This window comes from Cotesia typhae, unplaced genomic scaffold, assembly GCF_013202065.1.
Source record: "Cotesia typhae breed Kobodo isofemale line unplaced genomic scaffold, CoteBio_Ctyphae scaffold_91, whole genome shotgun sequence".
In the NCBI taxonomy this organism is placed as follows: Eukaryota; Metazoa; Arthropoda; class Insecta; order Hymenoptera; family Braconidae; genus Cotesia; species Cotesia typhae.
In genome coordinates this window covers 3,432,709-3,456,025 of record NW_027423781.1, presented here as the reverse complement: position 1 = coordinate 3,456,025, position 23,317 = coordinate 3,432,709, and the positions used below count along the sequence as shown (strand labels likewise).

The window sequence follows — 23,317 nt, the reverse complement described above, 5'->3', positions numbered from 1 at the left end:
TTATCTATGGATATTTTGTCCGCGGATATAGAGTCATAGAACCTAGAAAGGTCATAGCTAGAAATGCACGCCCCATAACGCAAAGCAGTTGAGGTAGTGCTTTATTCTTAATATGGTAAAGATTAGCAATGCTTCTATTACACGGAAAAAAGTAAATTGTAATAAATAATAGTCGATTTATGATAAGTAATGATCAACTGCTAAAAATTACCATTTCAAACAGTAAAATCGTGATTTTAATAATTATTATCTAATATTTATCATTTAAATGCTACAATTCATTCTTTATATGAAAAAAAGATACAATTTTAAACAGTAATATTTGCTACCTAAATATAACAATATTCTGATTCTTTGATTTTTTGTTAAATTATTTAGTTTTCACGTATTCCTTCTTTCATTTCTTCAGTCAAATCATCTTTGAGATTAAAAAATCCCTGAATAAAGTTAGGACGATGAGAGTTTGTGGACAAAAACTCACTAACTAAAGGAGCTGTTGCGTCAATTAAAATTTGCATTTGAAGATAACTTGCTAATTGCAGTATTTCAACCGCTTCCTCTAGTCCGAACCTCTAAAAAAAATAATTTGAATTATTTTCGATAAGTATTATAAAAATAACGAGAAATGCATTGGTGATTGTGATTATTATTGTATTACCTTCATGTAATTACACATATTCTTCTCTTGGTCAAGCGAATCATCTTGCTTTATCTTTACCAAATCTATAATCAGCCTTATGTGTTTTGAATGAACATTTGGTAGAGGTATGACAGTAGATGGGTCGTCTGGGGTCAGATCGAGCAAATCTTTTAATATATCTGACTCTTCAATAACTTCACAGCCAACTGGAAATTGGATATTATCGGATGATTCTAAATAGAATTGACCTCGAGGCTGAAATAATTTATTTATCTCATAAATCTGTTGATTAGAACTTAAATAAACTGAATGTTCAACAATTAAGCTTCATCTATTCATATACTAGCTGTTACCCGCCCGCTTCGCTGGGCGTTTTATATAATTGTATTTTTAGATCTAAATTTGAAATTTAATTAGACTATTGTATTGACTTTCACAAATTCCAAATTTCATCAAATTAGCATGTACCTTTTATCCATGTAATTATTCCAACTAATATTCATTGTAACTTTCAATGTGTAATCATAACAATGTTTGCATGGCTTTTTTTCAAAAATGAATAATAATTGACACGAAGAAAAAAATTTGAAATGAGAATTTGGAGTCTATAGGAACTATACTTTGGAAATTAAAAATTTTTAATGTTAACACCCACCTTCGCAAACCCCTGTGAGATGAGCTATCGTAAAATTTGCCCATAGACTTTTTCTACATCTCTTGCAGAAGATTCCTACCGAATTTGGAGTCGACAGGAGCTATAGTTTAAAAATGGGAATTTTTCATTATTAACGCCCCCGCAATCCTCTTTGGGGTAGAATATCGTAAAATTCGTTCATAAATTATTTTTTCATCACTTACAGAAAATTCCTACAAAATTTGGAGTCTGTAGGAGTTACAGCTTGAAAATTAAAAATGTTGATTGTTAATACCCACCCCCGCAACCCTCTGTGAGGTGAGATATCTTAAAATTCGTTTATAGATTATTTCTACATCTCTTAGAGAAGATTCCTACCAAATTTAAAGTCAACAAGAGCTATAGTTTGAAAACGAGAATTTTTCATTGTTAACGCCCCCAAAACTCCCCTTGTGGGTGGAATTTTGTAAAATCCGTTGTTAGCTGACCTCTACTTGCTGAAAGGAATATTCCTGCCAAATTTAAAGTCTCTAGGTCTTATAGTTCCAGAGATATCGTGATGAGTGACTATATCTACAGAAAATCTTCTATATATATGTAGATTTTTAGGTATATAGTGACTCATCACGATATCTTTGAAACTATAAGGCGCAGAGACTTCAAATTTGGTAGAAATATTACTTTTGCTAAGTAAAGGTCAGATAAGAACGGATTTTAAGAAACTCCTCCCTTAAAGGGGTTCGCGGGGGCGTTAACAATGAAAAATTCTAATTTTTAAACTACAGCTCCGATCGACTCCAAATTTGATAGGAATCTTCTGTAAGAGATGTAAAAATAGTTTATGAATGAATTTTACGATAGATCACCTCATAGGGCGTTGTGGGAGTGGGTGTTAACATTAAAATTTCAATTTCCGAGCTGTAGTTCCTATAAGCTCCAAATTTGATAGGAATCTTATGTATGTGATGTAGAAATGATTTAATAACGGATTTTATGACAACCTACTCCTACTATGAACTGCGGAGGTGGATGTTAAGAATGAAAATTTCAAATTTCCAAGCTCTAACTTCTATAGGATCCAAATTATATAGTGATTGCACATTGAAAGTTACAATGAATATTAGCTAGAATTATCACGTGGATAAAAGGTACAGGCCAATCCGATTGAATTTAGAATCTGAGCAAGTCAAGACAATACTCCAATTAAATTTAAGTCTAGATTCAAAAATACAATTCTATAACAATTCTACAATTCAATCAGTGTAGGATTAATATATACCTGAGAGCTATCTGACCCAACAAACTCGTCGTCTGATACATCTGACTCTGTTAATACACTAGTCACAAAAATTAAGGGATATAAAAAAAATTCCAAATTTTTTGGTGATTTTCAGCGAGCTGTAACTCCAAGGAAAATGATCGCACAGAAAAAAAAAAAAAAGCAAATTGTAGCTCCAAGTGTCTAGTTTTTAGATATGACCATGAAAATTTTTTGTCATCGTCAGGTCTGGAGAAGTCCTAAGAAAACTACTGAAAAAAAATTTTTCGAAATTTTTTTCGTCTTAAAAAGGTCTACGGGCTTCAAAAAAATTTTTCGATTGTTTCGTTTAAAAGCTCTTTTAGTAAATTTAATACCCTTTAATTTGACGTAATCAAAAGCCTATACGATAATTTGCCGCGGAGTTATCGTCAATCAAAGCAAAAAAGTTTTTTTGACTTTGGAAATAAATAACTCTAAAAATAATGACCGTATAGGAAATCGAAGGAGGGTTTTGAAAACTACACAATATTCTCTATAAGAGAACGTAAACCGCTTTTGAAGAAAAAATTTTTTTGAATTGAAAACTCGGACTGAAAAAAGACAAAAATTCGCATAATTAAGGATATTTGGATAACTTGGTATAACTTTGGATAAAATGGATGAACGAAGGATATCGTTGGTAATTTTTAACTTCAAAGTGTCCCCTAAAATCCCTAAGAAATTCAAAGCGCTGCGATTTTTTGTTCATAGTGCCCAGAAGCTTCAAATTCTGTGTTTTCGCAAAAATCACCATTATGAGCAATTTTGTGATTTTTATTCATTTTTCCATTGAAAAAAATTTTTTTTCAAAATTCTTTATTTTTCGATCAAAGAGATTGATTTTTCAAGAAATTTGAAAAAAAAAAAAAAATTTTCAATTTTTTCGAAAATTTTTTCGAAATTTTTTTATCAAAAATTTTTTTTTAATTTTTTTTTTTATCGTCTTCAGAATGCATCACTATTGTCAAAAAAATTAACTCAATTTTTTCTGTCCGCTACAACTGCCTTAGTTTTAAATCTCATTTTAAAAATTCAATAAAAACAAATTGATATACCCCCGCGGAGTTGGGCTTTTCCTCACACAAAACTTGAATTTTACGTTTTCTTTTTAGCCTAAATTCCTTACGTGAATTTTATGTAAGCTTTCTTTGATAAGCACCTTTTGATATGCCTCGTCGACATTTAGCTGCCACAGATGTGGCTCGCATTGTTACCCTCCTTCAAGAGGGCTACAGTCAGGTGGAAGTAGCAGCTTCTATGGGAGTGAGCCAGTCCGTTATCAGTCGGGCCTATGCCCGATTTAACGCGACTCAAAGTTACGATCGTCGTCCGGATCAAGGTAGACTACGAATCACTACCGAGCGTGATGATCGAGCTATCATTTGAGAAGCTCGTCGAAACGCTACTGCGCATGCCCACACGATCGTCGAATATCACGTTGCGAAATTCCTTGCCAACAACGTAACAACGCTTGAGTCAACTGATGAAGATTGTGCAGTTGCGGATAGTCTCGCCGCAATCGACGCCCAAGCATGTCCCAAACATGCTCAATTTGGTTCAAATCAGGACTCATCGCTGGATGATTAAGCGTTGTTACGTTGTTGGCGCGGAGAAAAGTTCGCGTACGAACTGCAGTGTGAGGACGAGCATTATCCTGCATCAAATGAACCGTCTTGCCCCCATGCGTGTGCGCATAGGCAAGACGTGTGGCTCCAGAATTTCGTCGACGTACCTATCGGCAGTCAACGTCCCACGAACGATGACCAACGGGGTTCTGGTATTGAAGGACACGCCTGCCCACACCATGACTGATCCACCATTGAAAGCTGTAACTGGTCTCGTAAAACCATCCCGATCTCGTTCTCCACGACGGCGCCAAACGAGAGATCGTCTATCGCTGCCATGAAGACAAAATCGAGATTCGTCAGTCCATAATACACTGGTCCACTGTCTACGACCCCAATGGTGATGATCATGAGCATAGGCCAATCGGGCTCGGCGATGTCGTGGAGTGAGCATAGGCACGCGATTTGCGCGTCTAGCGCGTAGTCCTTGCTCTCGAAAGCGATTTCGAACCGTCGATGCCGATATGTGTTGTTGGGGAGGACGTTGTCGACGATTGCGAAATTGATGAGCGATCGTGTGGGCATGCGCAGTAGGGTTTCGACGAGCTTCTCGAATGATAGCTCGATCATCACGCTCGGTAGTGATTCGTAGTCTACCTTGACCCGGACGACGATCGTAACTTTGAGTCGCGTTAAATCGGGCATAGGCCCGACTGATAACGGACTGGCTCACGCCCATGGAAGCTGCTACTTCCACCTGACTGTAGCCCTCTTGAAGGAGGGTAACAATGCGAGCCACATCTGTGGCAGCTAAATGTCGACGAGGCATATCAAAAGGTGCTTATCAAAGAAAAGCTTACATAAAATTCACGTAAGGAATTTAGGCTAAAAAGAAAACGTAAAATTCAAGTTTTGTGTGAGGAAAAGCCCAACTCCGCGGGGGTATATCAATTTGTTTTTATTGAATTTTTAAAATGAGATTTAAAACTAAGGCAGTTGTAGCGGACAGAAAAAATTGAGTTAATTTTTTTGACAATAGTGATGCATTCTGAAGACAAAAAAAAAAAAAAAAAAAAAAAAATTTTTGATAAAAAAATTTTAAAAAAATTTTAGAAAAAATTGAAAATTTTTTTTTTTTTTTTTTTCAAATTTCTTGAAAAATCAATCTCTTTGATCGAAAAAATAAAGAATTTTGAAAAAAAAATTTTTTTCAATGGAAAAATGAATAAAAATCACAAAATTGCTCATAATGGTGATTTTTGCGAAAACACAGAATTTGAAGCTTCTGGGCACTATGAACAAAAAATCGCAGCGCTTTGAATTTCTTAGGGATTTTAGGGGACACTTTGAAGTTAAAAATTACCAACGATATCCTTCGTTCATCCATTTTATCCAAAGTTATACCAAGTTATCCAAATATCCTTAATTATGCGAATTTTTGTCTTTTTTCAGTCCGAGTTTTCAATTCAAAAAAATTTTTTCTTCAAAAGCGGTTTACGTTCTCTTATAGAGAATATTGTGTAGTTTTCAAAACCCTCCTTCGATTTCCTATACGGTCATTATTTCCAGAGTTATTGATTTCCAAAGTCAAAAAAAACTTTTTTGCTTTGATTGACGATAACTCCGCGGCAAATTATCGTACAGGCTTTTTGATTACGTCAAATTAAAGGGTATTAAATTTACTAAAAGAGCTTTCAAACGAAACAATCGAAAAAATTTTTTTGAAGCCCGTAGACCTTTTTAAGACGAAAAAAATTTCGAAAAATTTTTTTCAGTAGTTTTCTTAGGACTTCTCCAGACCTGACGATGACAAAAAATTTTCATGGTCATATCTAAAAACTAGACACTTGGAGCTACAATTTGCTTTTTTTTTTTTTCTGTGCGATCATTTTCCTCGGAGTTACAGCTCGCTGAAAATCACCAAAAAATTTGGAATTTTTTTTATATCCCTTAATTTTTGTGACTAGTGTAAATACCTGCGAGTTGGTTCTAAATACTTGGCTTGTAACTTCACAAAATTGATGCACTTTTTTATCAATTTTGGGTCGCTGTTAGGCAAATCAATTATTTCGCCTTTTGGAAAGTTATCGATGTCGACTTTATCTAATGCACTTTTCAAATTGATCGAATATTTCACCAAATCAGAATCAACTTTGTAGATTTTTTCGTCGCTAGTGCGTAACTTTAAGATCGGCATTTTTTTTTATTAAATTAAACAACAAATAGTAATTTAAAAAAATTTTAACTTGATAAAATTTGTGATCTATTTTGTTACACTGATTAACATTAAATGAAATATTGTAATTTATGAATGTGAGAAATATCGATAACGGAACTGAAAATTGTCACCGAGGCATTATTGAAATAGTCTTTTGATAAAAAAAAAGAGACATATTCTTAAGGAGATCATAGATTTAGGGCATAGAATAAGGGGATCAAAATTTAATAAAACATTAAAAAAAAAATCGATTTTCTAAAACCGTAAAACCCATGTAACTCTTGAGACGTCTCCGAGAAAAAAAATCTCGACAGATTTATTATATTTACTTTAAAACAATATTTTGATTTTAAAAAGTTAATCTGATTAATTATGTTGTGTGATAATTATAAATTACTTTACTAATCTTCAATTCAAATATTGTTACACTGATAAAATTACATAGAAGTGCAACATAAAAAAAAATATATCTCTATACTGATATTTAAAAATGAATACATCTCAATGAATCTTCATTAAGAGGCAGAACTAGTGTGAAAATTAAAAAAAAATTGTTTTCTTTTTTTTTTTTTCATATTTCGATAGGCTATGCCTTTGAAAATAACATACTAAAATTTTAAATCAATATCTCAAATAGTTTTTGAGTTATAGCCATTTACAGAGTAGCCGCTCGGCAGTTAGAATAGAATCATTTTATTTTTAAGGGGTTAATCCACTTGTAATTTTGAAAAAATCGAAATTTTTTTTTGCATATTTTGAATGTAGATATATTCGAGAATATTGTCTGTAAATTTCAAAGTAATCCGGTAAATAGTTTCGAAGTAATGAGCATATTTGTAAAGACGTCTCCGAGCGTTTGAAAGTAGGCGGCACTGTAACTTTAAATAATAACCAAAACTTTAAATGCGTTTTTCTCGAAACGATTTGTTTTCAAAGTCGGTGAGGAATATTTCTCCGAAATGGCTTGACCGATTGACATGAAATTTTCACAGGATCTTCTTAGATACTTTTGTCAGGTAATGATCGAAGGAATAAAGTTTCTGATAAAAATTTCGATTTTTTAAGTCACTTTAAAGTGTAAATTTTCGTGCAAAAAAAGATTTTTTTTGTTGAGAAGCCGCCATTTTGTCTAAAATCAAAATTTTGACTATTTCTTCGATCATTACCTGTATATATCTATCCTAAAAGTAATCCTTTTGGTTTTTTTTATTTCAAATAATTTGGATCAGAGATATCTTCCTCACCGCCAGACACCTTTTTGTGGAGGACCTTCAGGAGATCTTCTACAGTAACGACGAAACCCAATATTTTTATTAATAAAATATGAATTCTTAGAATACGTTAAATTCGCTAAATGTTCATATATTTTATGTATACATTCAATAAAAAGCCTCTCCAGAAAAAATTAACAAAAAAACACATTTTTTCGGACTTACAAGTGGATATAACCCCTTAATCTTCTAGAGAAATTAAATTTGATAGACAAAAAAAAAATAAGAAAATGAACTTTAGCAGATGAAAGCGATTTATTTATTACTTATATTTATCTACAAAATGTACAAATAATGATGTGACAATGACCGAGTTTATTTTTTATATTTATTGTTATTTTAATTCATTCCTCTTACTTATATAATTAATTTATTAAATTATTAATTATCAATTATTTGTAATTTTTTTATTAACTAATCTGTATTCACTCATTAGTAATGATAATAATAATAATAATTATAATAATGATTCTTATTTTTTATGACCGAGGAGATTGAAAAAATCTGGTGTTTATACTTTTAAAATAAATTTGATAAATTACTCTTCAATTATTCATTTATTATTTTCTTTTTTGTTAATAAAAAGTCGATTATTTTATTTTTTTTTCGTCAATTGCAAAGCGATCCGTAGCAAGCTAAATTTTTATTACATATGTATCAATCCGCAAAATTTTTGAACAATTTCATGCCCAAAAGTAATCGACACTGCGATTTTGACACTGTTAGAATTTGTAATTAGGTGATGATTATTTAGCGAGAGATAATGAGTAATTGTTACTAATGAGCATGAAAAAATCCAAAAATTAAACTCGAATATTCATGTAGGGATAAAAAGAATTCATCGATTATTTCTTCTTTTAAACAGTCATTACAATAAATTCAATTACCTATTATTTATTTATCTTTTAATTTATTATTTAATAATTAATTTATTTATTTTTGAACAAACAGGGTTATTTAAAGTTATTATATTTATGTGTGAATTATATATATCAATATATCCATAATATTAATCCCAACAAGAGTAAGTTATTTATTTAATAATTAAATTCAATTATTTATTATAGTTTTTATTTATCCACTGTACGATATATCTTTCTATTGAATTTTATAAATTCTTTGGTTTTCTTTATTTAGACATTAATATAATATTTATTATTATATATTTATTACATATTTTACTTGTTTTTTTTTCTTTTTTAACTATCATTTTAATTTCGTTTATAGTTTTTTGATGAAACTCTGTTTTATTGCCTTATTTTCACTGATAGAAATAAATAATTGAACTATTTTTAATAACATGAAACTCATTAGAAAATTCATTTCACTTCGGAACATTGTTAGTACCCGCTGTTTTATTTTTCCGGCAATATCGATCGTTATTAACAGCTTAATATCAATCTGCAAGATAAATAATCATCAAATGGGTGAAAGTCGTGAAGTATCAATGCAAGATCACTCAATATTGTTGTGAAGAAATCAAATTTATAAAATTTAATCATTTATTCTGTGACAATAATCAATCAATTAATTATTAATCCATACATCGCATAACCTACCAATAATTATATCATGTAACCATAATTGTTTGAAGATAATTTTATTTGTTCAACTCAAATTCTAAAATCATACAAAATTTTTTCTTCTTATAAAATATTGTACTTAACCTCATAAAAAATCATAACCTAAAACTACGGCAAAAACGAACTTGAAATCATGCATTTAATGTTTAAAAAAAATCTCATCAATTTTTCGATTTATTTCTCTTCAATTACTAATTAATCAGTTATTGAAATCGAAAAGTCCATCAACTTCCAAAAATTTCTGTTTATATATCTCTTATTAATTTATCCAAAACTTTCTTAATATTTTTCTGCAATACCTCGGCAGTTTACAGATATTGATATACTCTTACACTATTACATCATCAAATATTTTTCACGTACCAATAATTAATAATTAATAATAATTATCGTAATTATTTAATCAATAATTTTTTCATCTGTATTTTTTAATAATTATTTACTTTTACAACTATTGTTATAAATAAATTTCATCTTAAATAATTAATCGACTTATTAATAATTATGACACACATTATTCATCAATTAATCATTAATTAATAACGCATTGATTAATCAATAAATAATTAATCTACGAGTATTTTATCTGAACAATTGAACGAAAATCTATCCACCCATTAAAATATTAATTATGTATTTTACTTAATTACAAATTATTTGGTATAATTATTTAATTATTCAACCATTGTTTGTTTTTAAAAAATCCATTTCACTTTGTTTCATAAATAAATAATCACAGGCTATATTAATTATTTACAGCCTTTATATTATTTAATTATTCATGAATATTAACTATCAATAATTAATTAATATTAAAAATTCAAATTAAACATACATTTTTAGTTTTTATTTTTAAGGTCAGTAGACCTAGTTTAATTTTAAATCTCCCCAATTAATCAATCATTCAATCAACTGGGCGATCAACTTTATTACCATTTCTTAATCAGTAAATTGGTGATCAATTTATAAAAACCATTTAGCAATTATAATCGTTAAAATATGAGGAGTGATCGTCAGTAATGAAGCTCCGCTCACGGTGACATCTTCCGGCATTAAAAGAACATCGTCGATAACGTGGATTATTCCATTGGTGCAAGCGACATCTGGACGGTACACTCGGATCCATTTTCCCATCCATTCTATTTGATAACCTATAACGTGGTTAATAATCACTGTTATTAATTGTTTACATTTTTTATTTTACACAATTTAATTTTATAAAAGATTTTAATATGAATTTTTAAAATTGCCGCCTAAAAATTTGAATTCTAGACTCAACTAGTACGAAAAATTTTTCCTTGTTTTTAGTTAACATACTATAGTCAATTTGGAAAATAATTACAGTAGAAAAAAGTACAGTGTCTGTATTTCATCGTTTTTACAAACTTATTACTCTCAAATAAAAAGCTATAAGTCATTAATACAATAATCAAACACATAAATCATAAATTGTTGGTTTAAGGATTGTTTTCGGGTAATTTTTCAGTAATTTCTGTACTCGCAATAGTTGAGCCAAGATTTGAATCAGATTTTCAGGTGCATTTTTACGGAAAAATTTCCACTGGAGATAAAAAAGAAGCACAGAAGCTCATATCATGAATTATGACTTATGATAAATGATAAAAGAGACATTTTTATAAGTTTAGAGTATTTCTTGTTTTTTTAACGAAGGAGAATAAATCGTTATAAAGTAATTCTCAAAGGTCGATGTCATCTTATTTTAAATTTATTACTTCGATACATAAAAAAAAATTTATATACGAAGGAAACTATATGAAAGTATTATAAAAGTAGTTTTGACTACCGTGAAAATAAGTATAAAAAAAAAAAAAAATGAAAATAAACTCGTGAGTTGACAAAGAATAAAAAAAAAGTATGAAAATAAAAATAAAACTAGAGTCGACTCAGAAAAGTTTAAATTAATGCAGACGTAGTTTTCTATTTTATTACTTTCTCAATAAATCGGTCGTTACATAACCGATATACATGCCTCGTAAAAAGGTCAACATGTCATCGCTCTATTTTTTCTAAAGTTTAAAGTTATAGAATTTTATTATTATTTGAAAAATTATAACAATAATTATTGTTATGATTATCTGGAGATTTTTTTGATTTCATTATTTTTATTACTATCATTATTAAATCCGTGAAATTTTTGCATTAATAATAATGATAATAATAACTAGCAACCTTGCAGTCACTATGTGACTGCCGTGACTTGTGAACTATAAATAAATAAAACTTTACTTTATTAAGTAATGACTTTTGTTAAATTGGACTGTATTTTTTTAAGTATTGACATTTTTTAAAATATAAGCTCATCCCGATGTTACACTCATCAAGAGCTTTCATTTGAATACCCACATGCATTTTTGATATATTTTTCATATATATATGTATGTATATATATATGTATATATACATATATAGAATATATATATTTATATATATATAAATATATGAAAAATTGATGTGGGTACTCAAATGAAAGGTCTTGATAAGTATAATGTCGGGGTGAGCTTATATCTTTAAAAATGTCAATAGTTGACAAAATACATTATCATTTCTTAATTATCGACATTTTTTTAAGATTTAAACTCATCTCGATGTTACACTCATCAAGACCTTTCATTTGAGTACCCACATGGCATTTTTATATATTTTATATATATGGTATTTGTGAAATATATATAATATATATAAATATATGAAAAATTGATGTGGGTACTCAAATTAAAGGTCTCAATGAGTGTAATGTCGGGGTGAGCTTATATCTTTAAAAATATCAATAGTTCACAAAATTTTTCTTATTCTATTAATAATATAGACAATAATAATATTAATAATAATAATAATAATAATAATGCGTCTGATATGCAATTGCAAATGCAATTACATATATTACGGTATTATAAGTATTATTGCATAGTATAAAACTCGATAAGTTGTGAATTTATGTTATGAATAAAGATATAAATTTATGAGACGATAAATACCCGTTTTATGGCTCATGTCCTTTTAGGATAACGATCGCATGTGTTAAAAGCACTTGACATATATCATAGATCTAACTTCTTTATTTAAGGATTTATTGATTTATAAATTGTTGACGAATTAATCCAATTGAATAAATAATTTATAAATTAATTTAAAATTCTAATTCGTGGACGATAATGATCGAGACTGCTCCAGAGTGCAGTATAATATTTATTGAGGTATTATGGCAGCATTGGGTAGTAGTATTCAACTCTCAACGAATAAATTACTCATATTATAATTTTATTAATTATATATGAGTTTAATTTATAATTTATAATTAATTATAACTTCAATGTAATTTGATAAAGTTAAGAACTTTTAATCAAGGAATTTATTACAGTAATCAGATTTTTATTAAAAAGTTATTTTGTAGAAATTGTATTTTAGAATTAACACAAAATTAATGTTTGAAATAGCATATCACGATTTATCGAATAATTAAAGTGACATTTATTTCTACCAAATAAATATTTAGTAGTATTTAACAAATTATTTATTGCTACTCTTTGAAGTTACTAATTTTACAATACTTTCCTTGAATTTTACTTGAATTTAACTAATAAAAAAGAAAAATTTGATACAATATTTATTGTCATTTTATTTTAATGAAGCGCTGACTAAATTTTGCATCTTACGTAGATCTAATTGTTACAACTTATTAAATATAAAGTGAAAATAATATTTACCCTAACGAAGAATCGAACGCGAGCCGCGCGCTTGCCAGACCGATACCTAACGCTCTACGCCGCACGACCGATAGGTGGTTCAACATCTCATTATTTTTATAAGCTAATCCTATGTGGTGATTGAGCATTACGGCTTATTATTTATTATTTACAGTATTTGTGTAATTTAACTCTGTTTATCGATGGAAAATAACTAACTTTTACATTATTTATAATTCATTGAACATTATAAAAATTAAAGTCTAACATATACTCATTCAAATATATCGATTTCGAAGTGATCGTTTGAGCGTAATGTTAAAATTTATAAAAGATAAATGATACCTCGAATTTATTATTACAACTAAACAACCATAGACTAAACATTAGTAAAAATAAATATGAAGGACATTGTTGTTTTTTGATACATCAGTCTTATTTTTGCAAAACTGAAAAGTGTTGTTTTTAAAATTGGAAAACAGTGAAGTAGAATTACAATTCGTGTAATATAATTAAAATTGTCTGGTAACATTACAATGCACTGTGTAATTTCACAATGAAAATTGTAAAAATAATAAAAAGCTTTTTAAATTTTTTATAAGATTATTGTAATATAAATTACAATAATTTTTTGTGATTTTACATAAAATTATGCCGAATCAGATCACAAATAATGTTTGCAAAATTAAAAAGCTTTTTCTTAAAAATTCACGAACGGTTCTGTAATATTACAATGCGTGTTAGGTTTATATATGAAAATTGTAAAAAAGTTTGGAAAATCCAAAAGTGCACGCCTCATAATCTCATTTTTTTCACAATAAAATTGATTATTTGTAAAAGTGTATATAATATAATTATATAGATACACTCGTTCTCATGTGCCAAGTTCTTGTACTGTCTCAAGATTTTTCACGGTGTCACTACTGTTAAATTGAGTGGTAATTTAAATTGAAAATTTAAATAAAAATATTAAAATGTAGAAAAACACCTCAATAGTCAATGTAACTTTACAGTTACTTGTAAGTAAGTATCATTTATAGATATCAGATGGAGTTATATTCACGAGGTTACAACTTAAGATTTTACATTTGACTTTTTTTTTTTTTAATTATTTTTATTCAATAAACAAATAAAAAAAAATGCTTTTAAAGAAGTTTAGCAATTCTTTTTTATTTTTTCTTATCTTTATTACTGCTAACAATCAAATAATTAATCAAATTAAAATAAAATAATAAATAAAAAAAAAATAGAAAACTCTGCTATGGTTTAGTAGCGCCATAACTCTAAGGTGAGGAAAAAAATACTATAATAAAAATGTATAGATAAATATACAAAAAAATCAACAGTCATATATTAGTTTTTTATAAATAATAATTTAACGACAGTTAATTGAACGCTCATATTAACTAAGAAATTCTGTCGTGTGTTACTTTAGATAATTAAAAGAAAATTATTCTGATACGATCATTTTTTCGACCAATTTTGATGCCACATACACCCATCCATACACGGACGTCCAGAAAAGATTATGTTTAATGTTATTATTTACTATGTTAAACAAAAAAATTGTTATTGAAATATATTTTATGAGCCTGACAAGTTATTTGACTTGATGTAAGTGTACTCAAATTAACCTGTAAGTGCAATATAAATAACAAAAAATCAATTTCAGTTTCAAGAAAACTGCTTTTTTTGAAATGTTCAGAGTAGAGCACAACCTCAACGCTTCGCTTATGAGGCGTGCAATTACAATACATCTTAGTAGATTTCCTGACAGGTGTTGGAAAATCACATGAATGTATTTTATTTCGCATTACTATACAATGATTTGTAATTTTACTTATCATTTGTTTCATAATATGATTGTAATTTTAACAAAAATTTTTAACAGTGCATAATATTTAAAACAAATTTTTTTATTTACCCTATTGGCTTTAAAAATTTACTACATTTATTCCACTTTTACAATAAAATCCCCGCTTCTAGATTTACTCACAAATCTCATCCACTTATAGCCATCTTGTTGGAAAAACGCAAGAAACTTAAGAGGTTAAGTCCGCGTGCGTTCATTACTCGCGCCCAGTCCGCCATCTTGTTAACTCAATTACACTTGAGTGGCCTACGCTGTTTCTATTTTATATTTTTTCTATTACCGAGGCACGTCAGGTCAATTAATCTCTTGCAACACACCCCAGCCGCCATATTGCCTCAATTAAATAAGCATGACGCAGTTTAATTGCAATAAGCAAATAATTTAAAATAAATAAAAATATAACTTGGTAAAAAAATCTATTTCTTCTCACTCTAGTAATTAAAACTCACCGTAGTTATTACTACTAGGCAGATGGATTGCATTTTCGTCATACTTCTGATCGTCTAAATTTTTTCAATTATTATAATTATAATTAAAGTTATAATTAGTTTTTAACCTAATAAATTAAAAATTAAAGCGGTAAAAACTTAAAATTCTAAATTATTACTGATAAAACCTTCAACACACCTTATACAGATATTTATATGGTATATTCTATGTAGTCATTGGTTTTTATGACGGAAAAAATAAAAAAATCTTAAGCCGATACTCGACTAAAAAAATCTAAATGTTGTAGATAAAAGTAAAGTGTTGAAAAAAAAAAAAAAAAAAAAAAAAAAAAATATATAAGAATGAAGATAAAAATAATGGTGACACAAAAGATATTAAATGACATGAAGGATAAGTACGTAGAAGAGAATATATATATGTAGAGGAAGAAAAAGGAAATAAAGTTAATGTGGAAGGGGAAGAAAATAAAAAAATTTTACTTACTTCCATCGTATTCCCGAACACGTAATTTCAAGTGATCTCTAATTGGTGCCAACATTACCGATTCATTGCCTGTTAGTTTTTTAAGTTCTGCCATTGTGTATGCTTGGCTTGCCTCTATTAGATGACGTTCTAATATTTGTCTTGTCTGAAAAATTATTATTGCTATTATAATTTTTTCTGTTATTGTTTTCTTTTCTAGTTACATCTTCAATTGAGTTAAAAAATTTCTGAAGGCATTTTTACTGCCCGCAAATTTATTTTTCACTTTATATAGATTTTATGAAGGGAAATAATGTAATAAATATTTTATATCATTAAAAGTACTGTAAAAAATTTACTAAATAGGTTTTTACTTAAATTGAAATTAAATAAATAAAGTAAGAAGAACAATTGAGTAGACGAGCTGTAACTCCGAGGAAAATGATCGTACAGCAAAAAAAAAAAAAGCAAATTGTAGCTCCAAGTGTCTAGTTTTCAGATATGACCATGAAAATTTTTTATCATGTTTGCGTCTGGAGAAATCCTAAGAAAACTACAAAAAAAAAATTTTCCAAATTTTTTCTCGTCTTAAAAAAGGTCTACGGGTTTCAAGAAATTTTTTTCCATTGTTTCGCTGAAAAGCTTTTTTAGAAAATTTAATGCCTTCCAATTTGACGTAATCAACAAGCCTGTACGGTGATTTGCCGCAGAGTTATTGTCAGTCAAAGTAAAAAAGTACTTTTTCACTTTGACAATCAATAACTCTGGAAATAATGATCGTATAGAAAATCGAAGGACGGTTTTAAAAACTACACGATATTTTCTATAAGATACTGTGGATAGCTTTTGTCAAAAAAAATTTTTTTTTATTGAAAACTTTAACTGAAAAAACGACAAAAATTCGCATAATTAAGGATATTTGGATAACTTGGTATAACTTTGGATAAAATTGATGAACAAAGGATATCGTCGGTAATTTTTCAACCTCCAAGTGTCCCCTAAAACCCCTGATAAATTCAAAGTGCTGCGATTTTTTTTTCATATCGCCCCGAAGCTTCTAATTCTTTGTTTTTGCAAAAATCACCATTATGTGATTATAGCAATTTTTCGATTTTTATACATTTTTTCAATGAAAAAAAAATTTTTTTCTCAAAAATCTTAATTTTTTCAATCAAAGAGATTAATTTTTCAAGAAACTTGAAAAAATAAATTTTAATTTTTTTTCAAAAATTTTTTTTTTCGAAATTTTTTTTTTTTAAATATAAATATATAAAATATATGAAAAAATCATGTGCGTATTCAAAAGAAAGGTCTCCATGAATACAACGTCAGGATGAGCTTATATCGTTAAAAATATCATTAGTAGACGAAATACAATGTCTTTTCTCAAATTATTGACATTTTTGAAGTTTTTTTTTCTTTTTTCAGAATAACAAAAATTAAAATTTTGAAAAAATTTTTTTCCGTCTCTATTTTATTTTAGTTCAATTAACTTCTCGCAAAATTATTTATGTAATTAAATTAAGCTCAACAAGTTGCTCAAAAATAACAGCACCAGTTATACTAAATGACATAGAGTATAGTGCAACAAAATGGATCAAACCGTGTTACAAACGTCCATTTTTACACGAAAATTTCTTACAGTATACTAAATAATTAAACAATAAATGAATAAAAAAATTTCCTTCTGCAAATATTGTACTCACATGGTAACTAAACTCGGGCATGAAAATTTTCTTGTAAGCAGACGGAAATATATTTTTGGCTTTTTCCCATGCTGAGTTCCGTGGCACGAAGTATGTGTACCGTTTCTTAGGCTCGCTCAAACGGTCATTGAAATTGCGTCGTTGACCCAACATGTATGTAGAACTGTAATTAACATTAATAGTATAATGATTGGGAAAAACTCTAAAAAAATCAGAGGATTGGAAAGGAATAAAATCTAGTCAACGATTCAAAGGAGTATTGAGCCGTTGGTAATTGCACGTACTCTTACTTTTATTCTTACTACCCTTATTACGTTGGCTGGAAGGAAAAAAAGGACTGGAAATCGACTGGTTTTAAAGTTACCCGTTTAGAGAATGTGAGAAGTCTATATAATAGTTAAATAGACGACGTGTTCGAGAAAATAGCCAATTTGCATTCAAGCTTTATTCTTCAGTCAAACTAATCTACTACCTTCCAGTATTTTTATTTTCATTTTTACTTATTTCGCTTAACAGTAAACCGTTTTTCAAATGTTCAATTTTTATTTCCTTTTTTTCACCATATTTTATTGAATTTTCTCATTAAGGAGTTCAGATCTGGTTAGAATTATTATAAAATTAATTTTCTATTTTTGTAATGTCCAAACTTGAATCAAATTGCTACAAAACTCATTTACAAATCAATAATACTGTTGTAAAACTTTAAAAGACCTTAAAGCGTCTGACTTAACTCTTCTGGAGCGAGAAAGTTCGGCTATTGTGCGCCCTCTGTTAAGAATTCCAAGTACTAAGTTTTATTACAGCTGCACAAGTATTGAAATTTCATGTGGAGAATCTTTACAATGATAAGAACAAAATTGAACTCGTTAATTGTTAATCTGGTGTTAAACGAGGTGAGCACGATTTCTCCAAAACAGTTTGACCAATCGGTTTCAAATTTTTACACAACCTTCTTAGACCTATTCCTCAGGTATTTATCGAAGGAATAAGATTTTTGAAAATTATTTCGATTTTTTAGACCACTTGAAGTTGGAAATTTTTTAGAAAATGGCAACTATTCTTTGAGAAGCGGTCATTTTGTCAAAAATAAAAATTTTGACTATTTCTTCGGTCAATACCTACATTCATCTATCCACTAAACAAATTTTTTGGAATTTTTCATTTGACATAATCTAACGGAGAGATATCTTGCTCACCGTCTGACACTTTTTTTGTGGAAAACTTCCAGGAGCAGTACAACATAATATTTTTGTTTTTGGCATTTTTAACTGCTTAAAACAATTACAGACGGAAATTCAGACATATTAAGATCGATAATTTATTTATTTCGTAAAAAAAACTAAAAATATTTAATTAAGAATGAAATTTCACTATTTCCAGCACTAAGCGAATTTTTCATTATTTCTTACATAAAATAGCTCGCGGCGTCTTTTAAATTCAATAGAAAGACAATATTAAATACCTTTCACCCTCTCTCAACACTTCCATGCCTCAGCCTTATCTCTTCACTCTTTATCACCCTCCTCTTTCTCTGATACTAATTATATATATTTTTTTTTTTTTTCGAATATTTCATCTTTACTATCTACACCTACCATCATCACTCGCATTATATATACTTCCTTTGATCGTGTCAATCTATTTAAACATTCAAAGTGAACAATTTCCTGTTTAGTTACCAACTTTAATGGAAAATGGAATTTTTAATATTTGAAGTTATCAAATTTAGATCTATACATTTTTCTGTTTTAATTAAAAATCTTATTTGATGTTTTATTATAAATTTATTGATCTGGGAATTTAAAATTTCTTTTTTAATGGTATTATTTTCTTTTTTAATAGTTAATTTTTTTTTTTAATAGCACAATGCAAAAAAATAAAAATTTTTTTATTTAAAAAAAAAATTATTACCAGCCGTGAAAAGATTAATATTATTTATTGAATTTAAAATTGCAGATTCGAATTTTTGTCCTGGTAAAAAAATTGTTTTTATCTTTATTTAATTAGCAAAAAAAAATCTCATAAATAATCATTGAAGTACCAACATAATCAAAAATAAATTAATTAAGGATATCTACGGGAAGAAATCAAATTTTAAAAACTTCCTGAAAATTTATAAATTCAATCTACGTAGCCTAATAATTAATAAAACAATTAAAAAACAGTAGGTTTCCGGGATATTTAATTAAATAATTAGGTATGAAAATTGTAATTTTTACATGCAGGTAAATGGAGATTCCACCAGCCGAGTATTTGGTCAAGAATCTAATGCAATTAACGATTTTGAAAAAATTTTATTGGGGAAAAAGGGGGTCAATTGAACCAAAAAAAGTTTAGTAATTTTTTACTTTTCGAATTAAAACTAAATAATAAATTTTTTTTTCTTGGAATGTTAGTTTATTATGGCTACTGTCATTATCAATACATAAATTAGTCAATAAATAACGTGAATTTTTAAAAATTACTAATTTATCCAAACGCGTCGAATGGTTCAATTGACCCCCGCTTGAGGGCAATTGAACCACTACTTGGGGTCAATTGAACCAATAATATTTAAAACTCAAACCCAAACTTTTAATAAATAATATATTAATTGTTACTTGCTAATATTACTGTTGCACCGTTTTAATGCACAGATATTATATTAAATAAATTAAAAATCAATTTAAAAACAATTTTCATTATAAATTCAGTTCATCAAATTGTTAGGTTATTTTCCTGAGTTTTTTCACGTAGAGTCAAGATGCGCGCGCATGTCCCATGCTTCTCCGTATGATTCAATCGTCCCCGGGATTGCTGGTTCAATTGACCCCATATAATTTTATAACAATTAATAGTAAATAATGAATAAATAAACTATTATTTCACTATAAACAAAGTTGAGGATTATAAAGTATAAGTATATACAACGACTACAATTCAAACTTTACCAATTGATTCAAAAATTGAAGTATTATTAAGCAATTTATCACCAGCCGAAAAAAAAGTTTACATGCCTAAAAATAAAAAAATCTCAATTTTTCAAAATTTATTAATCGCAATGATTTCAAATTTTGATAATATTCGAGTTTAACATATTAGAATCTAATTCTAAGGCATGAAGCGTTTTTACAATTTTTTCGATTTTTTAATTCAAATGGTTCAATTGACCCCCTTCTCCCCCACCATTCAATTTGATTGGAAAAATAATAAGCTTTCGATTAAAACAATAAAGAAAGTAGGTTTCCTAACGTATTACGGAGATATTTTATATTTTTTATACAAAATCACAAGGACCTTCCGTTCTTTAAAGTCTTGTATTTGACTTGGCAACACCGCTTGCGCAGTTACCCGGCGCATAAGTAACCGCGCTTTTTTAAATGCCAGAAGATCTTAGTCATTTTAGTTAAACAGTAAATATAAATAAATTTGAAGGTTAGAGAACTCTTGCGGTGTTGTCAAGTGTATACTGGTAATTCAGAGTGCTATATTTTTTATTAGTCAATCAAATGTTAATAATTATTTAATGAGTAAATTTTTCTAAAATTTCCTCAAAAATGCGATTAATTAATTTTAAGATGCATAACAAAAGTATTTCTCCGTATTATTTTTTTATAGAAATTCCTTACACTGGGAGGGTACTTGGATTTCCTTAAACTGAAAATCGCGGGTTCGAATCCTGATACAGTTTAGAAACATTTTTTTTTCTTTAATTTAATTAACTACAAAATTGAATCCTTAAAACTCATTGAAATAAATTTAATTATAAATTATTATTATTAAAAAAAATGGTTTGGATGAATTGTAAATTAATCGTTTTTATGATAAAACTAATTAATTACTTTCCAATTATTATTAAAATTAATCAAATCGCGGAAACTAAAGCTCGCGAGTTCAAATTCATATCTCGGTAATTTTTTAATTAAAAATTATTCTCCACTTTACCTTCTATTCATGTACACAGAACAGATTAAAAAACATCAATAGTTAAGAAGATTAAAGAATTGTGATGGAAACTAAATCGGATTATTTATTAATGAAAAATCCAATTATCAAAGATGAATACACTGGAGTTATCCGCGCCCTTGTGACCTTTTTATTTTTTTACCACGAGATTATTTTACAATCAAAGCTAGTGAGTGCAAAATGTAATCCTAAACTCCCCAAAGTCTCAAAAAAAAAAAAAAAAATGAACTTACTTGAGCATTGGATCAGTTCGTAGTTTATCCAATACAGTCGTGTAAGGAATCCCGAGTACTCGATCGATAATATGAATAATTCCATTGGTCGCTGCAATGTTAGCAGTAATTACTGTTGCGTTGACACCGCCGCCTTCGACTGTTACCATTTGGCTGCCATTTGAACCTTCGACTACATTAAAGTACAAACTTTTCCATGATGCTGCTGTCGGTACCTTTAATTAATTTAGTTTTTTTAACATTCAATCCCATTGCGGAAGACTATTATTTATTCCATATACATGCAAATAATCATGCAGTTCTTTAATTAGTAGTCTGACAAAAACCTTTCGATATAAACAGATTAAGGACATTCCCAAGAGTAGTGCTTAATTTTAGGAAATGTTTTTCTCATGTAAACTAGCATGAGTTGAAAAAAAAAATTAGTTTGCTACCGGAGCGCTCTTTTGCCCCTCCACAAGCGCAGAAGTGCGAAAATAGTCTTACTGCGCCGCTTTCTTGACCTTGTGACGTCACATTCCCCCACTCTGACAAGCGGTCAGTGGTCATGGCGGGTTTTAATGTTTAAAAACAGTTTTCGAGGGTACCTTTGAATTGTAAGCTTTAGCAGTTGATGAATAATGAATTTGAGGTAAAAAAATAAGTTTGTTAAAGAGGTTCAAGCGTAAATGAATCAAAATAATGTTTAAATTTTTTTTTACTTTCAGTCTTCCCAATATTCGTCAAAATTCTTTATTTCAATTTAAAATAATTTGAACAATTCAATAATTGATGAGTTTTACTTATTTAATAAAATAAAGTAATAAAATGACTTGGAAAATGTTCCTTTAAAATTTTGCGATGACAAAAAAAATTCAAAAAGAAAATATTAATTTAAAAAAAATGTATTTTTTTTTTTTACGTAAAAGTGCAATATGGTTGTAACAGAAGCATTGCTTGTCCTTTACATATTGAGAATAAAGCACTCCCTCAATTACTTTGCGTTATGGAATGTGCAATTCTAGTTATGACCTTTCTAATGATATTAAATTTAACTATAGAATTCCACTTTACAATAAAAATATAATTATCATAAAAATGTACTTAATCTCTCAATTATATGGATTAATATTTGACAAAATGGGTATAAAAGAAAATTTCTTTTCTTGAGGAAGTTTGAGCGTAACTTATGATTCAAAATAATGTTTAAATTTTTTTTACTTTCAGTCTTCCCAATATTCGTCAAAATTCTTTATTTCAATTTAAAATAATTTGAACAATTCAATAATTGATGAGTTTTACTTATTTAATAAAATAAAGTAATAAAATGACTTTCGTATTTATTAATTGCCGGATTAAATAAACAGATTTGACAACAGCGCCTTTGATTATACCCATTACAGAGACGTGGATGAGTGTGTGAGTTAAATATTTCTCTCTTTGTAACTATATTTCCAATCTTTTTTTTCTCAGCTGTTGACGCGACGTTGCCAAATCTTTATTCGAATAAATACCTGACGATAAACGAATCAAAAACATAAAATTAAACTCTAAATATTTCAAAAATTATATCAGTAATGTATGATTATTAAATTCTTTTTATATTTTACAATAATCCAAGTTTCTTGTGTATATCTTTTCATTCGTTAAAGTTGGGAGGTTAATATTGAAAAAAATAAAGTCTCGACTAAAGTTTGTCCACCGTAAGAGCCCGTGTGTAAGGAGATAAAAAATGTGATTTTTGGAATTTAATA

General features: G+C 28.4%; 2 protein-coding genes across 6 annotated transcripts in view; both read right to left on the bottom strand.

Annotated features, from left to right (window-relative positions):
* Nucleotides 1–234: 234 nt before the first annotated feature.
* Nucleotides 235–6,400, bottom strand: LOC141537523 (uncharacterized). The gene is made up of 4 exons (XM_074258556.1): nt 6,116–6,400; nt 2,554–2,611; nt 659–895; nt 235–572 (listed from the first exon to the last, which is right to left on the bottom strand). Exons 1-4 carry the CDS (start codon nt 6,334–6,336, stop codon nt 375–377), a joined length of 714 nt encoding a protein of 237 aa, XP_074114657.1. The 5' UTR covers nt 6,337–6,400; the 3' UTR covers nt 235–374.
* Nucleotides 6,401–9,212: 2,812 nt separating this feature from the next.
* Fas1 (fasciclin 1 Fas1 domain-containing) overlaps nt 9,213–23,317 on the bottom strand; it is a 264,552-nt gene continuing 250,447 nt past the window's right edge. For 3 of the 5 annotated variants that reach the window (XM_074258907.1, XM_074258908.1, XM_074258911.1), the window contains 5 exons: nt 21,585–21,799; nt 17,407–17,569; nt 15,722–15,866; nt 15,238–15,291; nt 9,213–10,362 (listed from right to left, as the gene is read on the bottom strand). In XM_074258907.1, coding sequence (XP_074115008.1) covers nt 10,175–10,362; nt 15,238–15,291; nt 15,722–15,866; nt 17,407–17,569; nt 21,585–21,799 — 765 coding nt within the window. In that variant the 3' untranslated portion in view covers nt 9,213–10,174. The remainder of the gene's footprint in view (nt 10,363–15,237; nt 15,292–15,721; nt 15,867–17,406; nt 17,570–21,584; nt 21,800–23,317) is intronic. The other 2 variants (XM_074258909.1, XM_074258910.1) reach the window with 1 other exon arrangement.